The sequence below is a fragment of the Astatotilapia calliptera genome, chromosome 8 (genome assembly GCF_964374335.1).
Source record: "Astatotilapia calliptera chromosome 8, fAstCal68.1, whole genome shotgun sequence".
Lineage (NCBI taxonomy): Eukaryota > Metazoa > Chordata > Actinopteri > Cichliformes > Cichlidae > Astatotilapia > Astatotilapia calliptera.
In genome coordinates, this window is record NC_137429.1 from 2294970 (window position 1) to 2322877 (window position 27908).

Below are 27908 nucleotides of genomic sequence, written 5' to 3' on the forward strand. Positions count from 1 at the left end.
AAGGGCAAAGTCTAGAAATCGAATCTGCGGCGCTACAGATTCTGATGAGGGTGGTGAAGAAAAGAGCATTGCCCGAGATGACTCCAAGACTTTTGACACAAGTGCGGACCTAACAACCAGTTCAACAAAGGGGCGCATGATGTTTTAATGTCTGACTTGTTTAAATTAAATTTTCAGTCGGCTACTTTCACGAGGGGAGCTTCTTCTGTCAGCCGCCTGAATCACACACCAGAGTCAGGTCGAATGACCTTTATTTTTTTGAGGCATCTCAGGACAATCACATAGACAGTGTATGAGATGGATGTAGCCACGGTGACGTCACCCACGGGTTCCTGATGCCCGTTAGTCTCAAGACTCAACGTTTTCACCACCTCGATGTTTTAAAGATGGACTGGTGCACGCTCATTAATGAGCATTTCCTGCTGAATCCTCCTGTCTGACTCTCAGGATGACTTTGCAGAGTCTGGACTTAATATTTCATTCAAAGTGACGTCAAGCGTTAGTCTGAGCCCATGAAGACATCAGGAGCGTGTTTACCGAGTTCACCGTGAAAGGAGCTGCTTCTGGGAGCCCACTCTGGTACGTCGTGTGGAATCATGAGCACTACTTTGAATTGGCTCCGGCAGCCACATCAGAGCTGGCGTATTCCCGAGGTAAAACAGGCTAAACACAGAAAAGACTAAATGCCGACAATGTGAGGTTAATGTGAGAGATTAACCTTCGAATTCAAAGCAGCGAGTAACAGACAATGCTACATTTTGCTACCATCATCATATTTTAGTTACATGTTCAGATTTGCAGAATTAACAGCAAAGAACAGGGCTGTGGACGTGTCGATGAAGAACAGTGATACACACGTGTTCATCAGCACATCTCACTTAAACACTGAGCGGCCATGTGGGTGAAACAGTCAAGTTTAAAGCGAACGGTTCTCCGTCCTGGGAAACAAACTCAATTTTGAAACTGAGTTAGCGTGCTGAGGATCAGTCGCATGTAGAGACAATCACGAGTCTGCACAGCAGCTTAAAACGGACCAAAAATAATGAAAGAAACATCAGCAGCAGCTTTCAGAACCCTGTTATTAGTCGAGCCGGCTCCTTTTCCAGGTTGTTCCTGCCGGCCTGCCCACACAGTCGCTTCTCCTCCTCTGTTTGTCACAGAGAATCTGAAGCAACACTAACGTTTCTCTGCAGAGTATTTTAATGCCCTCGCAGGGTCAAGCACTCTGCTGCAAGCCACGTTCATTCAGTCCGCAAAGTGAGGCTGCTGCATTATGTGAGAGACGCCTGCTCCTTGTTCAGTGTGTGTGTTGTGTGTGCAGGTGGTGGAGGTAAATGGCCTGGCTAAGCCTTCACTGAGACAGTGCGGGAAGCCTTTTGCGTTGTTCCCTAACTGGGTTAGTTTATCTTATTTAGCGGTGGGGCAAGAAAAGGCCGCAGCTGTTCATTCGCGTTGCCAGCCTCAACAGATTGGATTCCTGCAGTTCGAGATCGCCTTTCCAAAGCCGGGCGACGGATGAGCACGGCTCTCTTCCTGCTAGCCGCCACACTGATGCCGTAAATCATCCCGAGTCAGCTGCCTGGCTCGTGGGATGGGGTAATCTCTCCTCCTCAGGCTCCTTATAAAAAGTGACTTGTTATCCGTTTGGCCTGAGGGGCGTTTAGAGGACCTTCAGATCTGGAAAACAGCCCACAGGGAACAGGAAGAGCTACAACCTGAGTCCAGCAGCATCAGGGAATGAAGGCAGACACTGACAATAGGAGCTTGCATCTATAACGTCTTTTACATGACAACGTCTGTATCGTATTCACAGCTGCTGAAGACTGTCACAAAAAAGAAATGGCTGTGAGCAAGCATTAAAAACCTCAAAGTAAAGTATGACCGCATCCCTGATTTCACACAACGACCAGTTTAAAAAACCACTACAATGAAATACCACCAGATATAAAGATGTGTTTTATGACGAGACTGAAAAACAGACAGTGGTGGGTACACGCTCTCCGCACCAAGCAGATGATAATATGGTCTAACTGGTGTTTAAGCAGGTGACCGTAACAAAGGTGTGGCCTCAAATCTGCGAGGAGTTGAGAATCGGAAAATATTGGAATGGAAAAACAAAATGAAGCCACCTGCACGAGCTTCTGCTGCTAAAAGCAACACAAGAGGAAGAAACAGCACCTGTCCAGTGATGACCTCTGAGAAAGCACCATGTGACAGTGAGAAGAAAAAGGAACCCATTTCAACAGGAATGAACCAATAACAGGACGAGTCTCTGCGAGGATGGCGATCCACTCATCAGCTGTGAAGATGAGCGGGAAAGAAGGAGCCAAGAAAAGCACGTTGAAGCCTTCACTTCAGTTTGAATGCGTGCAGCGACCCTCCGCTGGGGGAACGTGGGTCTTTACAAACCTAAACTGATGATTTGTGCTCTGCTGCGCTGAAACAGGAACTCCGAAGCTGGCCTGAAATGTTATTGTGAGCTGCAGCGTTTCAAATTTCCCTTCAGCGGAACGAAGATATCTTTTATCTATTAAACATAAACATATGGGATATGCTAAGCTTCTCTCTGTTGCAGAGTGAGCTGAACGAATGTATTTGTCGAGTTTTGTCAGACACAAATGTTTGTCATGTTTCCTACAAACAACAGCTCGATATTGTCTCAACATGGCTGATTCATCGGTCTGCAGGCGCGTCTGCGGAGGTTTGACAACCTGATATTTTGTCTCTTTTCATAATGATTTCACCTTCCTCTCCTCTGAACAGAGATGTTTGCATGAGCCCCCTCAGAGCAGCCATCATGTCAGGACTGTAGCTCGCCGACAGCTTGATGTCTGATATTTAATTAAAGGCCAACATTAATTCCAGCCCCATCCCCACCTGTTTGCAGCTCCTGCCCCTGACCTCCAATCAGACAAACTGATGTTCCTTGACCACAGCTTTCCTTCCCAGGCAGCTGTTTTCACTGATTTTGTGCACATTCAACCAAAGAGGAAGAAGGGCGGGGCTAATTAGAGACGCCAGCTGCTGATGGGAGGAGATGACGAAAACCTGCCCGGCCTCGGACCTCACAGAGCAGGATTTTACTGCACAAATGCCCACGGACACATTAAGTGGGTCAAAGGCTGAAGCAGGTTGAGTGAAGGCCACAAACCTTCACGTTTTCATCCAAATCGGCTTTTTCACAGATCAACCCTCCGTCCTGCGACACCCTCTGCCTGCCACTGAGCCACTACAGGCAGCAGCAGAGAGGAAGGGACAAACAAACCGGGATATGTCACCGACGATAAGCAGCGCGGCCGGACGAGACAGATGCTCGGGCAGGGGTTTCAGGGGCCGACAGTGGAACATGTCACATCTGATCTAGGTTCAGCTCTGCTGCCAAGCCAGACTGTCAGTAGGTTCGGGGAACGACGGAAGCCGAGTGACACAATCAGACAAAGTGTCTGCATCTACAAGGATGAGGCCAATCTGTCTTTACTGTATATTTATCCATGTACACATTTTTGCACATTTAAGGGTTTTTGATGTGTAAACAAGCTGTTGTATGGAAGCCCCAAACGCAATTTCATTGTTCTTGACAATGACAATAAATAAATAAATACTAAATACTAACAACGATCATTTTTCACGCTGGGATTATGATTTGCAATGAGACATTTTGAGCCATCAAATACACTGCGATCAATAGCAGACACAAGTGACAACAGCCTCTGACTCGTCGATGATTGCAACATCATGTTGAGTCACACTTTTTGAAGGGTCTCTTAATTAAGGGGAAAAGTGGAAACACAGCACGTCCTCACCTCAGAAACAGGAGCTTCAGCGCATGGCTAACATCATTCTGTCTTACTCTCTTCCTCCTTGTTGTTCTTTATTATTAGAATTTATAGAAATAAAAATAAACACTAATAGCATTTTTAAAAAACAAAATCATATATCAAGCTTCACCAAAAGCATCTTTCTTTGTTTTATTTATGTGAATTTCCTCAAATAATCGCACATAACTTATAATCTGTGGCATTTCTTCCATATTGGACACAAAGCGGGTGCTGTGGGGTTAGTGACCCTCCACTGGTGCTTATAACCCACTTAAGTCTACGTGGTTTCAAACGGGACCTGATGCTGGGGAGTGGATATAAGAGCCAGAGTGCCAGAGCCTCCCTCTGATTCAAATCCAACTCTTAGTGATTCCTGGTTGAAACATCTGTAAGAGTCCAAAGTTTCTGCAGTGTGAAGCCGTCACTCTCTTCACTCTCCATGACACCTCCACCTGCCTTTCAACTCTTCCCCCTACACACCGACTTGGCCATAAACGCTCCCAGATCAACCAACGTTAAAGTCTTCTCTGATTTAAAAAGAAAACGACAAGAAGAATAATGAGAATAATTTTGCAAAACAAACCCAGGTGCAGCCGACTGTCTGGTGTGAAAAATCCCAAAATAGCTTTAATTAAACTTACAGGAAGGAGCTCACAAAACAGGAAACGCAGGATCAGCCAAAGCATCCAACACACGGTGCAACTACAATCAAATCAGGTGAGACGAGGCTCTGTATGAACCCACACAGGGCTGAGGAAGCACAGGTGGAAACAGTTAGGGTGGGAAAGACTATTATAAAGCCAGGAAATGAAACAGGAAGTCAATGAAGAGTTACACAAGAAATACTTTCAAAATAAAACAGGAAACCAGGGATTAACCAAAACTTTAAGTTTTAAGTAAACCAGACACCACAATTTCCTCTTCATGGCAATAAAAGAAGAGCATCACTGGTTCTCTGGATGAACGACAAAACCGAGTGTAGTCGTATGAAAGCTAAAGAACTCTAAGCCTTTAAACACTGTGCCACCAGGAAGCCTCGTAGCACCAGGCAGGAAGGTTTTATATAAAACTGTGGCAGAATAAATAAACCCACAGACGATCAATAACTGTGCTGACGCTTGTGCAGGGATCAAGGAGGATTTTCTGATATATTTTAATGCATATGATTTGTTTTAGCAGGCAGGCGGGGGCCGAGCCTGCAGAAAACTCAGAGAATCTGGTTTGAGGAGTACAGTACACGCACATCCTGGTCAACAAAGAATCCTCACGTATCTGTGAAGCAGAATCTGCAGGGCTCCACCACCAAGACCAACACCACAGGTATGGACACGCAACAATACACCAGAGGTTGCAGGCGAGATTTGCACTTACAAGTTGCAACATTTATTTTCATTTTTCTGTCGGCTGGACACGAGCTCCTACACGAGCGTGGAGAGAACACTGAGCTTCTTTCTACCTGCAGCTCTGACATCTCTAAACTCTTATGGCTTCTATTTTTCTTCGTTTAGCTCCCAAATTTGCTCATAAATAACACCAGCAGCACCAGCTGCATGTTCACGCCTGCTCTGACTGGCATCACCCCCCACCCCCTCATCCTACCCCTGATTTGTTGCATTTACTGTTCTGTGTTGTGGATAATCTGGTATCACTGTTCTCTCTTGTTGCCATGAGCCGAGTGAATCCAGATTTTCTCCCGAGGGACAGTGAAGTAGCCATCCATCTGTGCAGCCCTCCATCTACACTCTGAGATTCATTCTGTGGCGAACGAGGAGCTGCTGAAAAATGGCCAACAACAGGTTTTAATTCCTCCAAGTGTCATCTGTGCATGTACAAATAAGGACGAAGCCAAACCTAAAGAGCTGGCACACAAAGCAATCTGCCACACGAGCCATCTCCATCTCAGTGCTGAAACGAAGACTCACCTCATGTTACTGGTGTGTGTGTGTGTGTGTGTGTGTGTGTGTGTGTGTGTGTGTGTGTGTGTGTGTGTGTGTGTGTGTGTGTGTGTGTGTGTGTGTGCTGATGTTTTCATCACAGCAGGAATGACATTTTAGTTTTCTCTTAATGGAGATGCAACGTTTCAGAAGCAACATGTCATAGAGTCAAGTAGGAAGTGCATTCATTTGAGACTCAATAGCTCTAACACCCCCCCCCCTCCCCCACCACCACACACGCAGAGAGAGACCACCACCAACCCCTGCTCTTTCTACAACCTCCAACCACATCCGCTTCTCTCTCTCTTCCCTCTCCTGGCTCCAACCATGAGGCCACCGCAGTGCTGCTGCCGGCCCTGTTCGATGGCCGAAGCTGCAGGAGAGACCTGATTACTCTTATTTATTTATTTAATATTTGAAATTTCTCCTTTTCTAAACTGGTTTGCAGGCGTGCTGCATCCAACCACCTCAAGGCCGAGCGGAGCCTCTGAGTGGAATTAGTGCAAACTGGGGAGTTTAAGTGAGAAGTGCGTGATTGCTGTGAGTTTGCGTGTCAGCCTTCCCCCTCTCACTGACTTCACTGCATCCTCCCTCAATTCTTTCGACTAAAAACAGAAAGAAAAAAAAGTGTCTTGACTAGAATCTCCGGATTATCATATCAAGAAGGACGCACGAGCAGAGAGCGGCGCTCACAGCCCGAACAGTCGGTGTTTGTCCCCTTTGTCATCTCTTCCCCTAGCGCTTTATTAACATTTCACTCACGTCCAATTCAAAGTTCAGGCTTATAGATGAGGGGAGGCGAGGGAGTGGGGAGAGGGGTGAAGGAGGAAGAAGGGGAGAGGGAGGCGGATGGGTGAAACTAAACCCTCCAAACACCCACGTCGGGCCAGATTCTCCTGCCAGCCTCAGATTTGGGTTTTTTTTTTACGCATCCTTCTCTGGGAAGGATGGAGGGGTTGTGGATGAGATGCAGGGGTGGTGGGATGGCGCGGCGCAACACTTTGCGGGCACTTCTAGCAGGTCTGCGCTGCGTGGGTCTGAGGCTGGATGCAACAGCCCCCCCCCCCCCCTCCTCCCTACACGTTACCCTGGCACGAATCGGAACGATAATCAGCTGTGAGGTCGAGTCCCTTTTCGCCGGAGAAGAAGAGGCTGACTGGCTGAAAATCGGCACCGAAAACTCAGCACTGAAATTCTTCAGCGACTCAACTTAAAACAGCAAATTTCCCTTCGTGCGTGGAGCCGTGGGCACGGCTCTGCCTGCAGCAGGAGAGGCGCCCCGGCCGGTTCTTACCGATGTGAATGATGGAGTCGGCGCTCACAGTGTTGCATTGCAATATCCACAGGGAATGAAATAACAATATCAGCGTTTCCATCTCCAGCGTGAGCCAAAGGGGCGCATCCACGGATCCACCTCGCTTTATGCTTCTTATTGTCTTTCTCTGTTTTTCTCCAGCGGTGCTGCCGAGCAAATCCAAAATAAGCGTCGGTGCGTAAAAGCGGCAGCGGCGGCAGAAGCAGCAGCGGCGGCAGCGGCAGCAGCGAGGAGCAGTGCTGAGTGAAATCAGCAGCGAGTACTCGTCAAAACGTCCAAGAAGAAAAACCCAAATCCAAAAAGAGCAAACTGTTGGCCGAAGTCGAGAGAAAGAAGACGTAGAAGCTCCCGCGGCTCCGGAGAGAAAGCAACCCGGGTGAGCGAGAAGGGGAGAGGGGAAGGATGAGAGAAGACACGGGGGTTGGATTCAGAGGTTGAGATCCGCCGGACGAGCAGCTCTGACTCTCTACCTCCGAGTATGAGACATAACACACTGCAAACTGCGGAGGAGGAGGGACGCTCTCTCTCTCTCTCCCCCTCCCTCTCTCTCGCTCTCTCTCGGTCCTTCTCTCCTCTCCTCCGACCCACGTGACTGCGGAGCCTCTATCTACGGCGCTGTAAGCCCGACCGGAGAAAAGAGAGGCGAGGGCTGGAGATGGATATGGAGGGATGGATGAGAGCGCAGCGCGAAGGAGACGTGCGGAGGTGGTGGCGCCCTGGACTCTGGCTTGGTGGCAAGTGGGCTCGTGACTCGTGGGTCGCTTTTATTTGTCTTTACCGAGTGGAGCCGGTGATGAACTCGAGACAGCCCGGCGCGCTTATCCCTCCGTCCGGAGTTCACGGACACTCCGCGGCCGCTGCGGTGGCCGTGCTGCCCGCGTGTTGTTCGGTCACGTCGCGTGACTCTGACCGCGGTGTCCGTGCGTAAATCCAAGACCCGCGCGATGTGTCGCGTTTTTCTTTTTGCTCTCTGGTGACAGAAAGACGAAGAGCACGCGGCTCCTCTGTCGCAAACGTCTCGTGCTTCTCGTGGGTCTGCGTGGGTTTGTATGAATGAATGTGTTGGAGTGGAGCAGCAGCGCGGATCTGCGCTTCCTCCGGGCGGCTTGGATAGGTCGTGGGTGACGCGCTGCGCACTGTCGGAGGTTTACACCACCCTAAAAACCAAACAAGTTCCTCTTTCAAGCGGTTCCCTCGCAACCGCAACACCTGTAACCCGTGACGTACTCAGAGCTCCGGGTGTCACACACACAGGTTTTGGGCGTCGCAGCGTGCGTAAAATCTTCCCCCAGCGCCGAGTGGAGGCTCTACAGAAACGGAGCGGGAAAGAACCAAACGCGGAGACTCGTGGGGTTTGGTTTTATTTATTTTTTTTATGCGTGGACGCACCGTGGCACAGACACGCTGCGAGGGAGAGGAGGGGAGTGATGAAGGCAGGTGAGTGTCTCCCAGCAGCCCTGAAGCTGCGGCTCTCTCACACCGTGGGGAGGATGCCTCCACTGCACGCGTCACTCTGCGAGTTTTCTGGTGACTTGAAACCACTGACTGTGACACTGTGACGTCATGACCTCTCCCCCGATGTCATTCCAGGTGAACCGGGGCTGTGACGGACTGTGGATGGCTGCCACCCTGCGTGCAAGACTGCTAGACGTGACCTTACAATTAAAGGATATTTCTTGCGAATGACTCAGAAATGTCTTTTAATTGTTCGGTTAAGTCTAGCTCTGCTGAGGAACCCGAGAGGAACCTTCCAGCTGACGGTTTCAGCACCACGCGGGTCCGGACAGCTCCTCTGGATTCCCCGCACACTTTCTTTGTACGGAGTGTCAGAAGGGACAAAAGTATCCGCAGGGGTATCTGACGAGTCAAATGAATAAAATAATATTCACCAGCAGAGAAAAGCAGACCGCAGTGAGATTCGTTTAATAGATTCTTTAATAGACTCAGTAGAATCTGCAGGAACAAGAGTGACTTAAACAAACTGAAGCATTACTCTTATTGCAGTTAGTCTGATTTGTACTCCTCCCGTTCTCTTACTGAACAGGTGCTGATGAGGTTTCACATCAAACTGAGTGCTTGTGCAGATACACCACAACATCGAGTGAGTTTATGTGAGCGCAGATGATGTTTTGGTTAATGAGGCTTCACCATTAGCCTTTGCTAATTTGTTAAAATGTGCATGAATGAGTGTGTTTAGAGCAGCTGGACTGGGAAAACTGTGAAGCTTATTATTACTTCTGCACCCAAATATGTTTCTGAGCTGACGAGGATCTAAAATGAGCTCCGACTGATTGCAGCTCCGTCACTTTTATGCAGTTGACTGTGAATCTGTGGACAAACATGTACACTCTCCAGCCAATTACAAATTCAGCCAATCCACGCGTACCTCGCTAATGTTTTCAGTTTTGAATGTAAGAGGGGTTCACACTGTCATCTTCATCAATATACATCTATAAAGTCAGCACCCTCACCGGTAATAATCGTTACAGTCATCAGTGCTCATCTAAATGACATAATCCCTCCATTATAATCCTGATCATTAACATGAGGCATCATCACTCAATCAATAATCTTTAAAACAAATAAGTAGAAAAGTGCCGTGTAGCATCTGTGAGCAGGAATTAAACTGCAGTCATGCAAATAGTGATATTAGGATATGCCACGTATCTAATATATGTTGTATTAGACGTCTTTATTTTACCACTTGTAAAGCATGCATCACTAAATTATTAAAATTAATTCAGAGTATAATGGTTCCTCTACGGGTTGAGAAAATTCTCCTTCCTCTTAATTAGAATCAATTATTTTAAAAGTCATTATGTTAACTGAAAAATGTATTTCCAGGAGTGAGCAGGTCTTTCTCAGCTAATGAAAACTCGGGCAATTTGGAGCTACACGGGTTCCACGCGACATTATTAGATGATGATATTAGATGTTTAATATTCCTAATGATTGAAATCTTCATAAGTAATTGACTTTTATTGTACCTGATTTCTCACACACACACACACACACACACACACACACACACACACACACACACACACACACACACACACACACACACCTGACCTGAAATGACACAGGCTTGTTAAAAGGAGTCTCTCCATTGGTGGAACATCACACCTCCTACTGGCAGCAAGCTGTTACTGCGGGGCTTTTATTCTGAAGGTGAAATAAAGCGCCTGAAATGCAAATTATGGTCGTTACTTGTTCTGTTGGACATTTATTGAAATCAGCTAATAAAAGATAAACATTTCCTCAGTGTGACGTTTCAGTTAAATGATGTAACCTGTCAACATTTGTTTCCAATATAAAAATACAAAGAATTATATTTTACTTATATCTCAAGGTCAGTTAAAAAAAAAAAATCAGATTTTGAGCACAAAATCTGCTCCTCAGTCTTTCCATTCATATATTTATAAAACACCTCATTCATTAAAAAGCACTGTGAGAATTGATTTTTTTGTAAAAGTATTTCCTGATTCATGAAGCGGATAAAACAAACCTCTCTGTGTAAAAACCTTTTGACTCCAACATGTAAATCCACAGAAATGGATTTGAAATCGTGTTTTATTCATGTTACATTTCTGCTCTGGGAAATAATAATTATAAGTTAAATTAGTACCTCATGCGCATTTTCAAAAATTAAAACTGTAATATGAAATTTGTTATCATAATTTCAGTAATTAACTGGGGAGGTTTCAGAGGACTCTGTAGTACTTTTTAAAATACACACATTTCGTAATACACACACTTTAAAGGACATATTTTTGATTTTTAAGAAAGTACTATTAACCTCCTCTGTGTAAACCTAAACTGGATAGTTTGATGCTGTTGAAGTGGAGATTACTGACTTGGTTTCGGTTTCTCTGTGTTTTAGAGTAGGCGTTGTTCATCATTATAATTCAGAAGAAACATAAATTATTCATTATTGTACTAATGTAGACTTTTTAGGGCTCTGCACTTTACGTGAGTATTTCTTTCTGACACGTTTTTGTTGTTACTCGCCACTGTTTAACACAAATGTACTTTCTACTATTTACATCTTCAGAACAGACTCGACTTCAGCTACAAGACATCTGAGGGGAGTTATTATTTCCCATAACTGAGCGCCTTCAAACATTCAACCGATTCAGATCTAATTTGAGGGAACAATTCTGCTGGCGTATCAATCACGTGTTTAATCCACACAAAGAGGGAAAAGAGGCACAAATCATAATCTATGCATCATGTATTGTACTGTAGTCAGAGATCGAAGTAGTCCAGAACAATCCGGAACAATGTGTTTGGTGCAGATGTCCATAAACCGAACTTTAGCATTTAGCTAGCTGTTGAAGAGGAGCGAGCGTAATCGGTGTAACGGTTCAGTGAGTGTCCGGTAATTTCAAATACAACATTTCTAACAGCTCAACAAATGTCAGCGAACACGTAAACTGTTTGCTGCCACAGCTAGCTAAAGGTTCAGATGCTCCATTTCCCACAATGAGAGAGAACGTGCAAGAAAAGCAGGAACGGCAAGAACGACGAAAGATTACTTTGAAAGGTAGGAAAAAGCGTACATGTAATGTCTTCATCCAGTTTTGGATCCACACATCACGTGTCCGTGAATTATGCTTTTGTGAAGCTTCCTGTAAAACAAGTTGAAGTATATCAGCTTTGTAGTATTCAGAAACCTGAAAATACCGGATACTTTACTGCAGACTAAACAGGTCAGTTTGTGGATTCATTACTTCCAGGCTTCTGTAATTCATTATCATCAGGTTTCTTTAAAAGATCCCTGAAAAGCCTTCAGTTGATCCAGAACGCTTTTATTCTTTTTATAATAAAATAACTTTGAGTATTGCTTGTGTTAGCCCCCGAAGACTGGCAATCTGTCAATGGTGTAAGCACCAGAACAAGATGGACGGTCTTGAGTCTGAAATCATTCAATAAAACGATCAAACAAAGCAGTTTTTTATGTGTTCAAATGCAGGTTTTCTAACATGTCTTTATGCATATGCAAGATTTTACTCCCACTTGCTCTTGTTCTACTTTGTGTGCATCACAGACGTGTCAGGGGCAAGCATGGCCAGCAGTACTTGAAATAAGTATATTATTATTATTATTATTATTAACACATGTATTCATTAGGTATTTTTTTTAGGTATTAGTTCCTCCTACGCCGAGCGGCGCATCGGGCAGCTAGTGATCTCCATCGATGTCGGTCAGCAGCGACTGCTTCAGCTTCGTCCCAGGCAATGTCGACAGTTCTCAGGTCGTCCATGAATGTTCGACGCCATGTGGTCTTTGGTCGGCCTTGCTTTCGCTTGCCAGTTCGTGGACGCCATGTCATGGCAATCTTAGCTGGGCGATGAGGGGGTAGGCGTAAAATATGTCCCGCAAAGCGAAAGCGTCTTTCTGCAACAACATCGGCTAATGGGCGGGTGCCTGCTCTTCGTAGGACCTCCTCATTTGTTATTCGGTCCCGGTAGGAAATTCTCAGGATTCGCCGCAAGCCACGTTGTTGAAGCACGTTCAGGTGTTGAATAGTTGCACTTGTTGAGCGCCAGGTTTCACTAGCGTAAAGTGCAGTAGGGAAGACGATAGAGTTCAGTAGTCTGATCTTGACCCTCACATTCAGGGAAGTCGAGTTCCAATTCATTAGGTATATGCATTAATATTAAGAGAAATAATAGCACCGGAAAGGTGAAGATGCAGGAGAAAGCCTGCCAACACAGGAAAGACAGGCAACAGGAAATCAATGAGAGCTGTGTTTTAGTCTGGTTAGTTTGGCTCGTGCATGTGTTACACGACTAAATCACTCACTAAGATGGCACAAGTCACCACACACTGCTGACTTCCATCATTCTTAAAACTCAGCTCGTAGTATTTTTCTTCCCGCATAAAGACTGTTGCTCCATTTTCTCTCTGCCACCCACACTTTAAAAATCTGATTTATGTCGCTGCTTTTAAGCACTCATTTACGCACTGAGCGAATCTGCCACTAAGACTGAACAGTAAGTGCCTGTAGTAAATCTGGAGCTCCATTCAAAGTGAAGTCTCACTTTTGTCACGAGAGCCTTGATTTTCCGATATCTTTCTTCTTTTGGAGAATGAAGCGACCGAAGAGGAGGAGGGACTTTATTTCTCCCAGATGTAAACTTCATCTGCAGTTCGTCCTTTGAACCCGACAGTCGGATCGAGTCGGGACGAGCAAACAGACGCGCGGTGACACAGCTGATCACACTCGATAATCGTCATCTCTCAATCATTTGATGCGATGTCAAATGTCTGTGCAGACATCGCTCGTTCACCCTGAAAAGACTCATCTCCCTCCAAAAATAAACCTCCCCTCCTTTTCGCTCCTTCCATCTGTTTTGTCGGCAGTAACTCCAGTGTGGATGACAATCTAATTGCATCCTCATCTCTCTCCAGTTTAATGGGCTGTCAGGTAGCATCATTACACACTTTCATTGCTTCCCTGTGCAAATCACATATTGACAATAACCGACGATGTGTGTGCGTGTGTGTGCGATGGAGGAAAGGAGCAAATAGAGGGTTGTGTGAGTCCTTATCGCTTAAAACAAATGTCTGAACATCAGTTACAGCAGCCAACTGGTGCGCACGCATGAGTAAAAGCTTCAGATTCTCCAGATTTATGAGCATTAGCGTCCTCACAAGGAGACAACGGTCAAAACTTTGGGAGCTATTTTTTATCCGACTTCTTCATGAGTCAAAGAGGGAATGTGGTGTGCTCTAAACACCTGTGGGTTCACTATGTGTGAAACTATGTTCGAGGTGACCACATCTAAGTCTGTATTCAGACTGTTTCTGTTTGAGGTGATCGGCTACATCATCAAAGAACTCTACAACACTCATGTCAAATAAAATGAAGACGCTGTTATTCCCCTACATGTTTGTGTTTAAAAAAATCTCAACCTGGAAATACTAGAAGCACGCTTCCACCTGGAATATTAAAGCATCATAGTTTAACTCCCTGATGAGGCTTACACGCTGAAAAGTGGAGTTTCTTTTAGCTTAAACATGAGCATGCCAAGAGAATAAGAGTGCCGTGGAGTTTGATTTGGCTTTAATCTGACACCTCTTGATGGTTTGGCAAACACTTTGATGACCCTTAGAACAACACACTATCCAGACGAGATGTGAAATAGACATGTAAGCAGAATCTGCAGTAACCGAGACGGAGATATTTCATTTCAAGCCAACATGAAAAGAATCACGTAAAAGTGTTTAAAAGACTTATTAACACATTTACACGTAAATACACATTCGCCACCTAGCTTAATAGTTTACAGTGACTAAGGACCCTGGAATGAACTTCATACATATTTTGCTCACTGCCAACTTTGTGGGTTTAACTATATTATCTCCACCTCTGCTGCTAATGCAACTTCTTCATGCGTGTCCATTTTGTGCTTTGAAAGGCAAAAAATGACATGGACATCGTGGACAGGCATGTCTGTTACACGTTTTACACAGTTTGTCCAATTCTGTTTTATATCACAACAACAATCATTACAAGGGGCTTCATATTGTAAGGTCGACCCTACAATAATACAACAGAGAAAAACCCCAACAATCATATGACCCCCTATGAACAAGCACTTTGGCGACAGTGGGAAGGAAAAACTCCCTTTTAACAGCAAGAAACCTCCGACACAACCACGCTCAGCGAGGGGCGGCATGTAATCTGAGATGTCTGAGCTGATCATTGTTTCGCTGTATTTCGTAATCAGAGATGCGTCTTATGGATCAGAACAAAAGGTACAAGGAGTTAACTGTTGTGTGAGATTGCATAACCTCAGTAAACTCTTAACAGTGAGACTGTAAAAGTGAAATATGGATTTAATCCCTCTCCCCAGTTCACCAATTTCCATACATTTCCTTCATCGCACTGGTCAGATGTTCAGGGCTTCATTGGGCTCATGGATTTAATATCAATACTAAAGGCTCAATTTAAGTGATATGAAGCAGACAAGGAGGCAGCAATGCCTTGAAATGAATGCACCGAATGAAGTGTAGTAAGATAAAGATGCATGTTAGTTTCTAAAGAGACTCAGAGGATCATTTGGCTGCCGACCGACTGCACCATTGTTCTTCAACCACCAGCAGAGGAGCTGTAATTAACTTTCCAAACAAAGCAATAATGTTGTGCAGATTAGGCTGAGCCGCGGGGAGCAGGAGACAGATCAGATGGCATCCATCAGCAGTGAGATGGCTGTCTGAGGCTGACTGCAGTAAGGCTTGGGCGTAACTATAAATACTCCTGTCACTGTTGCTGAGAAGCTTTTTCATGTATTAAAAATAAAATCTAAAATAAACAATATTGCTTTCATTTTAGTGACGCGCTCATCTATTTTTGGAAAACCAAGAATCAGAGGCCAGCGAGCTTACGCTTCAGTCAGAAATGTTTTGCACTTTAAAGAAGCTCTTTTCCCTCGAGAGCGAACTGCGGAAAACAAGATGAGGCGCTCTGCTAGGACTGCTTGCTTCGTTTGCTCTACACAACCCGGCAAGCAAATGGAACTGGATGCTTGGCTCGTCCTTTGTATGGTGTGCTGACCGGTGCAGCCTGCAAGGATTTATACACAAAATATTCACTCTGACACCATCAACAGTGACTTAGAAACTGCTAAACCAGCTTCAGAATCTTTTGTTGCTTTTTTCTAAAACCAGTAAACTTTTTAAAATAAATTCATAAAGTTTAAACTTTTTTGCGAAGTAATCTTAAGGAAATGTTGCTGGACCTTCTTGTCTGATGTTTGGCTATGATGCACAAGAACTGCCATATTTTTCCTTGACAGTCAGCAGAACCTTGAAAGTAATGGCTTATAATATATGTAAATATTGAATTTATCAAAACAACCAAGAAAATAGCCATAAAGGAAGTGGCAACTATCGTACGTTAACCAAAACCACGATCTTCCACAAAAGGCCACTTGAAAGAATCAGTAGTCATTTCAAGCTGAAGTCAAAGCTTTAACACTTTGTGTATCATCTAAATCTTAAAGACCCACAAAAATCGAGCGCATGACTGAGAGATGATTAAAAATGAGCTCATGAAAACATCAAAACACAACGTGACCTCAGAACCACACGTGGCTTTCTCCTGGCTCTAGTTCCAAACAGCTGTGTCACAAGTCACATCGACAACCTTAAAGATAAAACTGATGACAACACAAGATGCCTTAAATTACAGATAACTAATATCGTTCCGGAAATTAATAATGCATAAAAAAGCAAATAATACGACACGTTGCTGTGAACGTGGAAATGGAAGTGTGTAGTTACCTGAAAATATGATTTCATGTACGTATGTGGTGGGTAGCCGAGGTAAGTTCAGAGGTCAGGTTCCCAATGAGCTGAAACATTCTGGTGATAAGTGGCCAAAGAGACGTCCTTTCATGATGAGCAGGAGTGTCTGGAAGGGAGCCGCTGAGATCAATCAGGAGCCTCCAAAAGGAGGTCACGGTGATGGTAAGTCTAACACACACACACACACACACACACACACACACAAGCAGGGAGGGACCGTGGCAGAGGGACATGACAACTATAAATAATAAATATTTCATAAACTGCCAGCAGACTCCGCTGTGTTTGCAGATATGTTATTATCTTAGATTATTCCGAAAAGTCACCCAGAGCACAAGTGGAAGTGCAGAAAGCTTCGAACATGCGCAGTAATCTTTCTCAAACACCTTTAAGCTGTTACAGTCGGACAGTTTATGAATGAAGATGACTTAATGAATCCCTGAGGTGGTTTATGTCTTTACTTCTCCAAGCAAAGCAAAACACAGCCTGATGTTGGATATAATCGACAGCTTGTTACATTTTAACTCTGAAACCAAACAAACACAGAAGACGGGAGATTTATTGATGCCTGTAAACATGTGTGGTGACTCAGCAGAGGTCATAATGAGAAGACAGGAGAATAATTATTTAAAAGCAGTGCAGACTGTCTGAGACAGGATGCTGAGCTCCAGGAGAACCTTGAGCTGCAGCTGTAACTTGTTCTGGGCTCTGAAACTGTTGGACTGTAACGAGGAAACAAGTGATTTTGGGAATGCAGGGCAGTGCTGGAGAGCAAACTGTAATAGACAGGGCTCAGCTGCTGATTGGCTACACACTGTCAGCTTTTTGTTCGACTTTTCATGCAGCTGAGGTCTGTGGGGATGTTTCTTCATACTGATCAGAATGTAAAACAGGGAAACAGTCATTTATGGCAAAAAATAACTGTGAAAACACAGCTGACAGACATGTAATAAACTCAGTAATAATCAGAATACTTTATTAATCCCGAAGGAAATTAGGGAGTCATATATTTCCCCGTGCTATATTCATACAGTCAGTGTTGGTCAAGTTACTTGAAAAAAGTAATCAGTAACTAATTACAGATTACTTCCCCAAAGAAGTAATCCGGTTACTTTACTGATTACTTATTTTCAAAAGTAATTAATTACTTAGTTACTTAGTTACTTTTTAAAAACACGACTTACAACCTGAAGAGGTGATAAAGTGATAGATCTTTCAGCCCAATTCTACTTTTTCTACATAATCCATCATACAAAATATAATCAAATGGAAAAGTCTCTTTTTAAAACTTGTTTTATTAGTTTTAATCTTTTAACTTTATGCATCAAGCAAAGATTTAATTATATGCAACATTCTCTGACTGGAAGAAATTAGTTTAACATTTAAACCTATTTTCTGCACATTCCAGCACATAAAATAAAATATTTTTTGTGTTTACACTCAGTCTTTCAAATAGATGCAAGTAAAACACAGCAGAAAATAAATAAAGTCAAAGACTCAGCGGTCCTGTTGCTCTATTTTCACCTGTAAAGCAGGAGTGGGGTAGGCGGAGGGTTACCCTGGTGCAGGTGTGCCGCGGTCAGTGGAAGAATCCGCGAGTTTCTCTGTGAGTTTCCCATTACGTCGTAGCTACTCGGTGCTTGTTGGAAGTTTAGGGGTTTTTTCGCTGTAAAAAGAAGTTTTCTTCCCACGCACAGCGGACACTAATGTTTTTGTCACTTTTTATGGAATCAAACTCAAAGTAAGGTCAGTACTTCCACGCTTTCAACGCTGCACGCTCATACTCTCTCTGCACTCGATATGTGATCCATTGTTGATCTGCACACAGCTGTTGTCACCAACGGCGCACTCGCTTACGTCACTGTCGTGAGACGTTCTCGCAAAAAAATCACGGTTTTAGTAACGCAGTAACGCAGCGTTCCTACGGGAAAGTAACGGTAATCTAATTACCGTTTTTGCAATAGTAATCCCTTACTTTACTTGTTACCTGAAAAAAGTAATCAGATTACAGTAACGCGTTACTGCCCATCTCTGCATATAGTGCACATAAAACAGGTTATTCCTTTACAGATTTTTTTCTTCCTCAGCAGAAAATCTGTACAGAATATGAAAAATAAAAACAAGATTTAAACCAGATTACATAATATCATCTTAATTTATTTATTTATTTTATAACCACCTTTTGCACTTAAATAATAAACATAATGATGATAAAGAAGGTAAACAATAGAAGCTTAAACAACAACAACACAAAGAAAAGTTGTGTCTAATTAAAGATCACACAAGATGAAAAGCAACACTTAAAAATGATATCACATATCAAAGCTCCTGCAGTGTCAGGGTCGCTGTGTGCTCAGCAGACGAGAAGCAAACTCAAAAACAGCTTTACTGCTGGGATTAAAAACACCCACAAATCTTCTTGGAGAACACAGAACAAGGAGGAACGCTGTGAGGGAGAACCAACAAAGGGAACAGAGACATTGTGTCCACACAGGATAACGACGGATCAGGAGAAAGGTGAGAGAAGAGCTGAAGCAGAACTATAAAAATACAAAGCACAAGAGAATAATAAGAAAATAAGACATATGAACTCTACACAGAGACAGAAACAACATATGAACTAAAGCGAGGACAGAACAAAAGCCACAGCAAACAGGATCATCATAAGCACCAACAGAAGGCTTCATAACGATTATCAAAAATACACAACCAGAGAAAACATGACATGCAGAGGATCACGAGCTGGATCAGCGTCCCACGAGACTGAACGTTTCCTCTTTGGCATCTTACGCTTTCCTGAAAATGCAGAATAGTCACTAAAATAATGAAAAAGTTCTAAATGCAGAGATGCATGTAAGTAGGATTTCTGACTAACTTTGCCTCTTTGATCAGGAAAGAGAGAGGAAGTGAATAAAACAAAAACAACCAAATAGCTCCTCCTGCAGCTCTCTCAATGTTTTCCCCCACAAATAAATTGAAGTGTCCTAAAGCTGTGATTCAGCGCTGCCCGGGAACACTGTGCATCACGCTGAAAACCTCCAGCTGTGGGAAACATTTGCCTTGCTGCACACATATTCGCACAGCACTTACCTATACCTACGTGCTTTTCTAATATTTACACACTGAATGTTCAGCAGCCTGAGGTTACTTTGACAGGCAGACTGGAGCGGCCGGGAATTGATCCGACACTTGAGCCACATTTGCTCCGAGGGCAGATAATAAGAGGAGACACCCAGAGCTGAAGACTGCACCCACTCAGCTCGGGTAAGGAGTGTTCGGTGTGTTCGATCTGTTTCCTCGCTGCTTTTGTGAGCTGCACAGCCCATTCGTCTATTGTCTGTACCTCCCTGCATCTCTCCTTCAGAGTGCTTCAGCTGCATGTCTTTGTTAGCTATGCACAGTAAATCAAAAGCAAATTGAAACAGCAGCTGGACTCTGACATCCTTCTTCAGGGGAAAAGAGGATTTATTAAAAAAATGAAAAGCTTTTCTGAGCTGAATTTCATGGACACAACCAAGAACAAGGATTTTTCTTCAATCTGTTTGTCATCAGTTAAAGAACAAATATAAAATTAGCTGATAATGTAAATTAAAGGAAATCAGAAGCTCAAAAGCCTCTGCAGCAGTTAGTCTTTAAATGGATACATTTATCTTTGACAAAGGTAAGGTACGACTTACAGAGGCTGCACATATAAATCCTTTACCCCAGCAGAGAATTTACTTCACACCTAAAACATGCAGCAAAGAAAAGAATCGGTGAAAACTTCCCTCAGTGGCAGATCTCCAGCAGCTGAACAGCAAAGAACTGAAACAGGACCTGCAAGACAACTCTAGACCTTCAGCTGATCCATCTAGTCTTCTCCAAAATTATTAGTCATGGATAGGCATCTCCAGAGCCTGGGCCTCAGCATTTGTGAAGCAGTGTGGGATCATCTCGACTGAGAACAGAACAAAAGCACAAACCTGCAAAGAAGAGCTTTGAAGGACCTTCAAGAAGTCTGGAGAACTATTCCTTAAAACTTACAAGAAAGCAGCCTCAGAGGGTTCAGGCTGTGCTGAAGAATAAAGGTGGTCACACTAAATATTCACTTTTAAGCTCATAAGAAGTGAACAACTTCTGTGTTTGAATATTTCAGTTTAGATTTTCTTATCAAAATATTTTTTTAAAATGAGGAAGAGCTCAAGACTTTCACACAAAACAGTCTTGATTTGGAAGGATGCAGATTCCTACATCCACCAGGATGTGCTGCTACGGTACATTTGGAGGAGAACGTTAGCTGTGGCTTTATCCTGGTGCAGGTTTAAAGTTTTCTTATTTCACCCCCAACCTCAAGAGAAAACCTCGAGCAACAAATATATTTGTCATTATAGGCGACACTGAATAATCTCTGTATATTATGAGTTTTTTTCCTCATGTGGGAAACAAGCTGCTGAAACTTTAATGCGCCTTTATGCATATTGCTGTCTAATATCACAAAAACGGCGGTTTGAGATGTTTTTCTGTTTTACGCAGTCTCCTGGCTCAGATTTTCCACATAATCGGTCTGAGCCACAGAATATATTAGAGCATTTTCATCTTTATCACAAATCTACTCAAACACTAATAAAACTCATTAATATTAAAAATAAGTTGTCCTTTTCCTTTGTGCCAGACAGTCGTTTATTAAAGTTTCTTGTCTCATATTTTTAATTTGCTTTGAGGAAAGAAGATAAAATACAAATTATTCAGTGGAAAAAAAAAAAGCATCCTTGTTCTTTTTTTCCTGTTCAGTATGAAACCTTGTTGAACAAGAAGAGAGAAGATGGTAAAGGTAATTATACAGACACACTCTGTGCCGATTTGCAGTCATCTAACATAGTCGTGACTGCAGAGACTAATTCATTTAATCATTAATGTTGCGGTCTTTGGATAAGGGAAGAGGCAGCAGCACCTCCTGGTATCAGAGCAAAGCGTGTTGCTTCAGGCTGGACTAAACTGCATTAGTCAGAAAAGATGGTAAAAAAATATACAGATGTTTGTCACCTCGTGGCTGCGCCTCTGTGATGGGCACCAGATCTCCTCCATGTCAGAACTGTGATCCTTCAGCTTGACTTTAATATTCAGAGACAAATCTGGCGAATGTTTTAGACGATGAATGAAAACTGTCCTGGTGTGGCAAAGAACAGCAGGCTGGGTTGACCAAAGCGAACAGACTTCAAGCTGAGAAAATGGGAACACTTGTACACGAGAGGTCGGTCCATCACCGCTCTGTCACAGGGCCTCCACATCATCTGCCACATACAAGGACAAGATATGACTCTGACCTGATGAGCTGTCCTGCCTGCTGACAAGGAAAGAAAATGTTTTTAGTGAGTTGTGTGTGAAGCTGGACACTAGCACAGAACTTGTATTGATTGGCTGGACAAGTTGGAAAGGAAAGTGACAAGTGAAGAGTGTGCTAACAGAAAGGGTGGAAGGAGTGAAGAAGAAAAAGAGGATGGACGGAAGCTAGTGCATCAGGAAGTGCAGAGGAACAGCGAGGAGGAAGAGGAAAGGCGGCTGGTCCTGATGACATACCATTTTTATAATATTCACGTTGACCTGTGTGAATTTCTGACCCTGCTTGTATCACTACATGAGTGCATTTTACTAATATATCCGTTTGAAAGCAGGACGTTTGCCACACTGCAACAGAGAGGTAGAGCGAGCTTGTCATCTGCACCTTTAAGTAGTTTCTGGGGAAAGAAGAGGACTCTGCTGACAGATGGGAGTCTGTAACTCATTTCAGCACAAAAGAACCACACGGGGAAGCGTTTGCACTGAGCTGTGGCTGCTGCACATTACTGCAGACAGAAGGCTCCAATCAAAATGAAGATGTTAAGTTACAGGTGGGTTCGCTGTGAATTAAGGCGAGCGGCAGCATGCGGCCACGGGGGAGTGAGGAAAAGCACTGCAAGCGTCTCCAAGATGAGCTGATGGCATTTGCAGATGTACCGCTGTGTGTGTGCTGACATCGCTGTCAGAAGGATGTTACAGCGAGAGAAACTAGTGCCTGCACGCAGCTGAGCGGCCTGCTGATGTAATCGGTCCTGGCTGACTGACGGCCCTATCGTGCCCAGTGAAGGTCATGACATCATCATCAAGAAATCTTCAGCCCGTGTCTTGGTTTCGCATAAAACGCACAAAAACTAATTGTAAGACTCATGAGGACAGTTTTGACCTGTGAATCATGCAAAGCTACTCTAGCGAAGTTTAAGTATAAAATATGGAGCTGAAATAAGCAAAACAAAGATCAGCTGTTCAGTTATTTGATCATAGCTGAGAAAAAGAAGAGAAAAATGTCGATATATTTTAAATTCCTTTGAGTTTATGGTGTGTGGTGACATATTTGATTTCCCCGTCAGGAAGAACATTAATGGTTTTATTTAAGAACACGAATCTTTTGCAGTTGTTGTCTGAATAACATGTTACTCAGGGCGGATTTATGGTGTCTGTTTGTTCTTTGGCCGTGGAGAGAGAACCGCAGGAAGACACACTTGTGTGCAGTCCTCCAAAAAGCTGGAGGTTGATGCAGTTTGAAAAGCTGGCTTTGATGACCTCAGTGAAGGCAGAAACCTGAAACCTGTGGGTCAAAGCAATAAAGTTGTCCTTTATACTGCGAGTGTTGCTGGAGCTGTAACTTTCTCAAAAGTTGGCTCAAACAGGGAGGGGAGGGGATGGACGGCAGAGATCAGCAAAAAGGGCAAGAATCACAAAAAACACATGAGAAAAAGTTTCTGCTTCGTGTTGGTGGCTCGGGCAAAGTAAAAGGACATGCAACAACACAGCTGTTCCACACTGGTGATGCGTATGTATGCAGGTCTGCAAAATGTCCAGTCTACAGAGCTGTACGTAAATATTTTAAAAAGCAATAACTATGATGTAAAAATGAAGAACTAATCTTAAAAGACTGGTGAAATAATGGATTTTGGAAAGAAGCAGCTGTTCAGAGTCGGGTATGGTCTCCTCATACGGCTGCAGGGCTCAGATGTGTGCGCCAATACGTCTGTGACACTTTCATGGAAAATAACTTTTATTGTTGGCAGAGGAAATGGAAAGGAGCTGGAAGTGTCGGAAGCAAACAGAAAGCCTACAACATGCCAAGAATGAGCCGGGTGAAGTCGGACTCTTTGACTGAGTTCATCCTGGTAAGATTTTAAAATTGCTTTAAATTGGTGTTAAATCATTTTCCCCACACAGACAAAATCCATTTGTCTCAACAAGCTAAAAAAATAATCTAAAAATTTCACGACACGACTTCCGGAGTGTTTTTCAAAGTTCAGTCGAGCTCAAAGCCTCAGGAAAGAGTCAGCACTGAATCCTCAGCTGCAGACTTCAGTTGATGAGGAGCGGACAGCAGCTCGATAATATTCATTATCAAGGTTACTGAACCAAACACCTGAAACATGGGTGGAGAATATAGAAGGCTGCCCGGTCACCATCTGCCAAGTTATTGCTCACACAGTTACTCACAGATGAAGCCAAACAGGTTTAAGGCTCTGATTTTAGGCTTCTGTAGCTCTGACGCTGGGATCTACAGTCAGGCTTCGGTGTGGTTCATTACATGATAATTACCTGTGGCCAGGAAGTAAACAGAATAAACACAACAAGTGTCTTTGTCCCTCACGTTCGTCCACGTCTTTGTGCGTTTCTAATCCTCCAATCTGCTTTTATCTGCAGGGACTTGCAGACACTCCACATACTGTGGCGATGATTAGTGTTCTCAGTCAGTCAATCAACACAATCGAGAGCAGTGAAGAGGCCAATCACAATATTATGGGCTGCATGGACACAACGTGTAGTTTCTATGATAGTTTAGGTTCTGGATCATCAGGTGTAGGATTACAACGAGCTCACGGCGTAGATTCAAACAGAACAAGGCCTTTAAATGTCATTTAGTTCTGCAGTGACTCCCACACATGCATGTTGGGTTTGCTCAGGTATATTACCCGCCACTGTACCTGCCAATACAAATCCATCAGACAAACAGAGGTCCCGTCCGTGACCTGCTCTGAGTAATGCTATCAGTGAGGTTTCTGCCTCAAACCACCAAAGCTTTATTTACATGAAACACCATACACGTCGGTCTGAACCATTACAGTCTGTAGTCATTAATATTTGGCTGCATGAGTCTGTTCTGGAGCAAACAGAAAGCCTGCTTTGAGAGTGATTCAGTTTAGCTTTGAGTTGCCTGGAAGATTCAAACCCTTATGGACCTTATGTGCTCATAAAAATGTCTGGTGCACAACACATCTATTTGCATACATAATTTGTCTTTGCTTAGTTATTCCACCTCCATAACTCAAGCTCAATTTCTTAAGTTTTTCACATTTAACAAAAGACCCAAAGGGTTTAATCAAGTCAGCAATACAGTCATGCACCAGCAAGCTACAACCGAACTCCAACCGTCACATCCTTTACTTCTTTTTATGCAACATGTAAGGTGGTGTTAAATATGTTTCCCTCTCTGTGCTGTGACCTCGGAGCATGCATACACAGCTTCCTGCTTCTACAGAGATGTTGTGTGGTAATTTTGAGGTGAAACATTCAGAGAGAGATAAGGAGAACTCGCTGGCTGCATTGCCTCGGAGATTAACACCCACTCTGAAGCAGAGTCTCTTCACGCGGCCGCCTAAAAGCATGAATCGTCTGAGAAATTACCACAGCTCGGTGCGCCGGGCAGTCAGCTGGACGCGTATTGATAACACCGCGACTACTTATTACCTCATTCTTCTTCCCCCGCTGACTCTACACCTCCACCTTCCTCCCTTTTTTTGTTTCTCTCTTTGCTCACACTTGCTTCATGCACATTCACGACATGAAATGAAGATATCAAAGAGATTAGAGGCGAGCAGAGAAAAGCAGCTTTCTCTGTACAAGTGTTGTGATTTTCCCAACGTATTTAACACTAATTGAATTTAACCGGCTAACATGTGTGGCAGGTGATACATATGACTCTCCTCCTTCATTTCCACCGTGGAAACAAAATCTTATCCAAACCACGAGGCTGTGCCACATCACACTCTTCTGCTCTGTACATCCACTCAGTGAACCTACAGTATAAATATTTAACCAAATACTTTTGTGGCTAAAACACTGGGAATGATCTGCTGCTCCAATTAGAGGAGTTCAGGTATCTTTGGATATTATTTATGAGCGATGGAAGGAGCGAGCTGTGATTGATGGATTTACTGTTGTTCTTGTTCTGGATGCTTTGCAGCTGAAAAGAAGCCAGAGCGTGAAGATGAAACGGTTCAGTCACCGGTCGATCTGCTTTCCTCCTCTCACCTATCGCCATAAGCTCTGGGTAGTGTTTGTGACCGAATCAATGACATCGCTGATGCAGGCAGCAGGAATGAGTTTCCTCCAAATGCTGTGTGGACCACACAGCATTTGGAGGAAACTCAAACCCTCAGAGACAGGCTGGAGAGCTCCATCATTCACCAACAAAAGGAGCTGGTTGAGGTGGTTCAGGTATTTCCTCATTGGTGAGATGTTTCATGTGCAGCTGGGAGGAGGCCTTGAGAATCCCTTGGTGCCCCACCAGTGGTAGATTAGACCGCTGTAATCCAGGGAGGCGGGGATGGTTCATTTTAGGATCATCACTAATATTTATGTGGGTCTGAACAGCGTCTGGCTGCACAGTAAGTGTGCAGTCTTTACAGTGATGCACAGGCTCTTTGAAAACGTTCCAGTATATCTAATAAAAGAGGCACAGATAGCAGCGTAAGAGCAGTAACACTCATAATAAATATCTCTGAAGTCATTCAGGAGTTGGCTGTAGATTTATGAGCTACGCAGCAATAAGTGGTTTATGATGATTTATGAAGTGCCACAAGGCTAATATCTATGTTAATAAGCATCTCGTTACTGGTTAATTTGGTTATTTGTAGCCTAATATCAAGTGTTCTCCTTTTTAAATCACAATCACTTGTTCTTTGGTTAATTCACCAGTTTAGAATTTCTCTCCGTGCTCGAAGCCGCTGACCTTCCACACAAATGGGACTAAATTAATAACCAGTGAGTAAAAAAATGAATACAACAGGCTCCATTCTTTGATAATAAAACACAGAAACCTACATGATGCTCAGATGAGAGGGTAATAGTGATTTTCTGTCCAAATCCACCTCTCTTGCTCCTCTAGCTCCTATTTCTTCTTCTTCTGCCTCGCCTCTTTCTCTCTACCTCATTCTTTATTCAATTCAATTACCTGTTTAGTCTCCTTCTGTCTGTGTTCTACCCATTTTCTGCCTCAGTAGCTCCTCACAAACACAGACAGTAGTGGCATGTACAGAGCACTGCACTGTAAGAGCTGCCCTCCTCCTGGACACACAGCATTAGTCACAGAGGTCTGCATACACAGCCGGCTGTAACGACACTGCTTTAAAAAGACTGTCTGTGCTCCGGCATGAAGTACGATGCAAACAAACCTCGAAGGAAGAGCAGCCGCATGAAGGCTGCACAGAAAAGGGAAAGAGCGAATATTCCTCATGATGCATTCAGCTGATTCAAAGCCTGATTTCAGCTTCTAAACCAGAGGCTGATATTATCTGACTTCACTGGTTTCCACCAGAAAAAACAACTGCTACTGTGGTAACTGGGCGACTCTGGTTCAAACCAAAGTGGAAAAGAGCGAAAGGGCCAATCAGCTGACCGAAAAAAAGAGTATAAATAAATCCTACAATTATAAAAATAAGAAAATAAACAGTGAAAAGAAATGACAAGAAAGAAATAACACAAAACCCAAACTAATTACAAGATACAAAGAACCACACGCAGCAATAATAACTCAAACTGCTGCATGAAGATTAAAATAAAGTGAAGAAGTACGTGAAAAAAAAAGTTTGTTGCATCAAAATGAAGTTCAATCCAAATTCATTCATCTGTTGTAGAAACTTGTGGACACATGTTGATGGTCTGAGGAGTTTGGGAGGCTTGGAAGGCTCCTTAGATCAACACACGTTGATGTGCTGAACATGGACAAGATGATTTCTGTTGTGCTTCCCAAGATGACAACGAATTTCATATTTCCACAGCTTCACCTGCGCCCACTCACCTGTTTGACTGATGACACTGTGGAGGTGCTGTCCTTGTGCGCTGGAACGATCGGTTTTCTCTGAGTTTGATCCACAGAGAAACACAAATGAGAAATCAGAGTTCAATAAACCTGCTCTATGTTACAGCAGCTTATACCTCATGCTTCTGACTCTAAACTCTGTGCCGATTAACTCGGAGATGGAGATGGTCAGAGTTCAATCAGCTCTGAATATGTTTACTCGGAGTCAAATCCACATGAAATCCACGGGAGGCGTGGGTAGCCTGGATATGGATTCAGCACTGCGTTCCCTTCAGTTGTTCACAGACTGTTTGGACGTTACAGCCAAAATCTGACACATTAAACATAACTCTATCTTCAAATATCTTCTGCTGTTTCTTATGACCTCCATCTTTTAAAAGGTCAGAGACATCTGTGTGACTGACAGCATGCTGACGCTTTCATCACGT

The 27908-nt window shown here is 43.6% G+C and overlaps 1 protein-coding gene across 3 annotated transcripts in view; it reads right to left on the reverse strand.

The window, feature by feature from the left end:
- grid1b (glutamate receptor, ionotropic, delta 1b) overlaps positions 1 to 7525 on the reverse strand; it is a 585542-nt gene extending 578017 nt beyond the window's left edge. For 2 of the 3 annotated variants that reach the window (XM_080305280.1, XM_080305279.1), the window contains exon 1: positions 7047 to 7525. In XM_080305280.1, the coding sequence (XP_080161406.1) occupies positions 7047 to 7128 (82 nt within the window). In that variant the 5' untranslated portion in view covers positions 7129 to 7525. Of the gene's footprint in view, positions 1 to 4459; positions 4610 to 7046 lie in introns of those variants that run through there. The other variant, XM_080305281.1, reaches the window with a different exon arrangement.
- Between the last annotated feature and the right edge of the window lie 20383 nt (positions 7526 to 27908).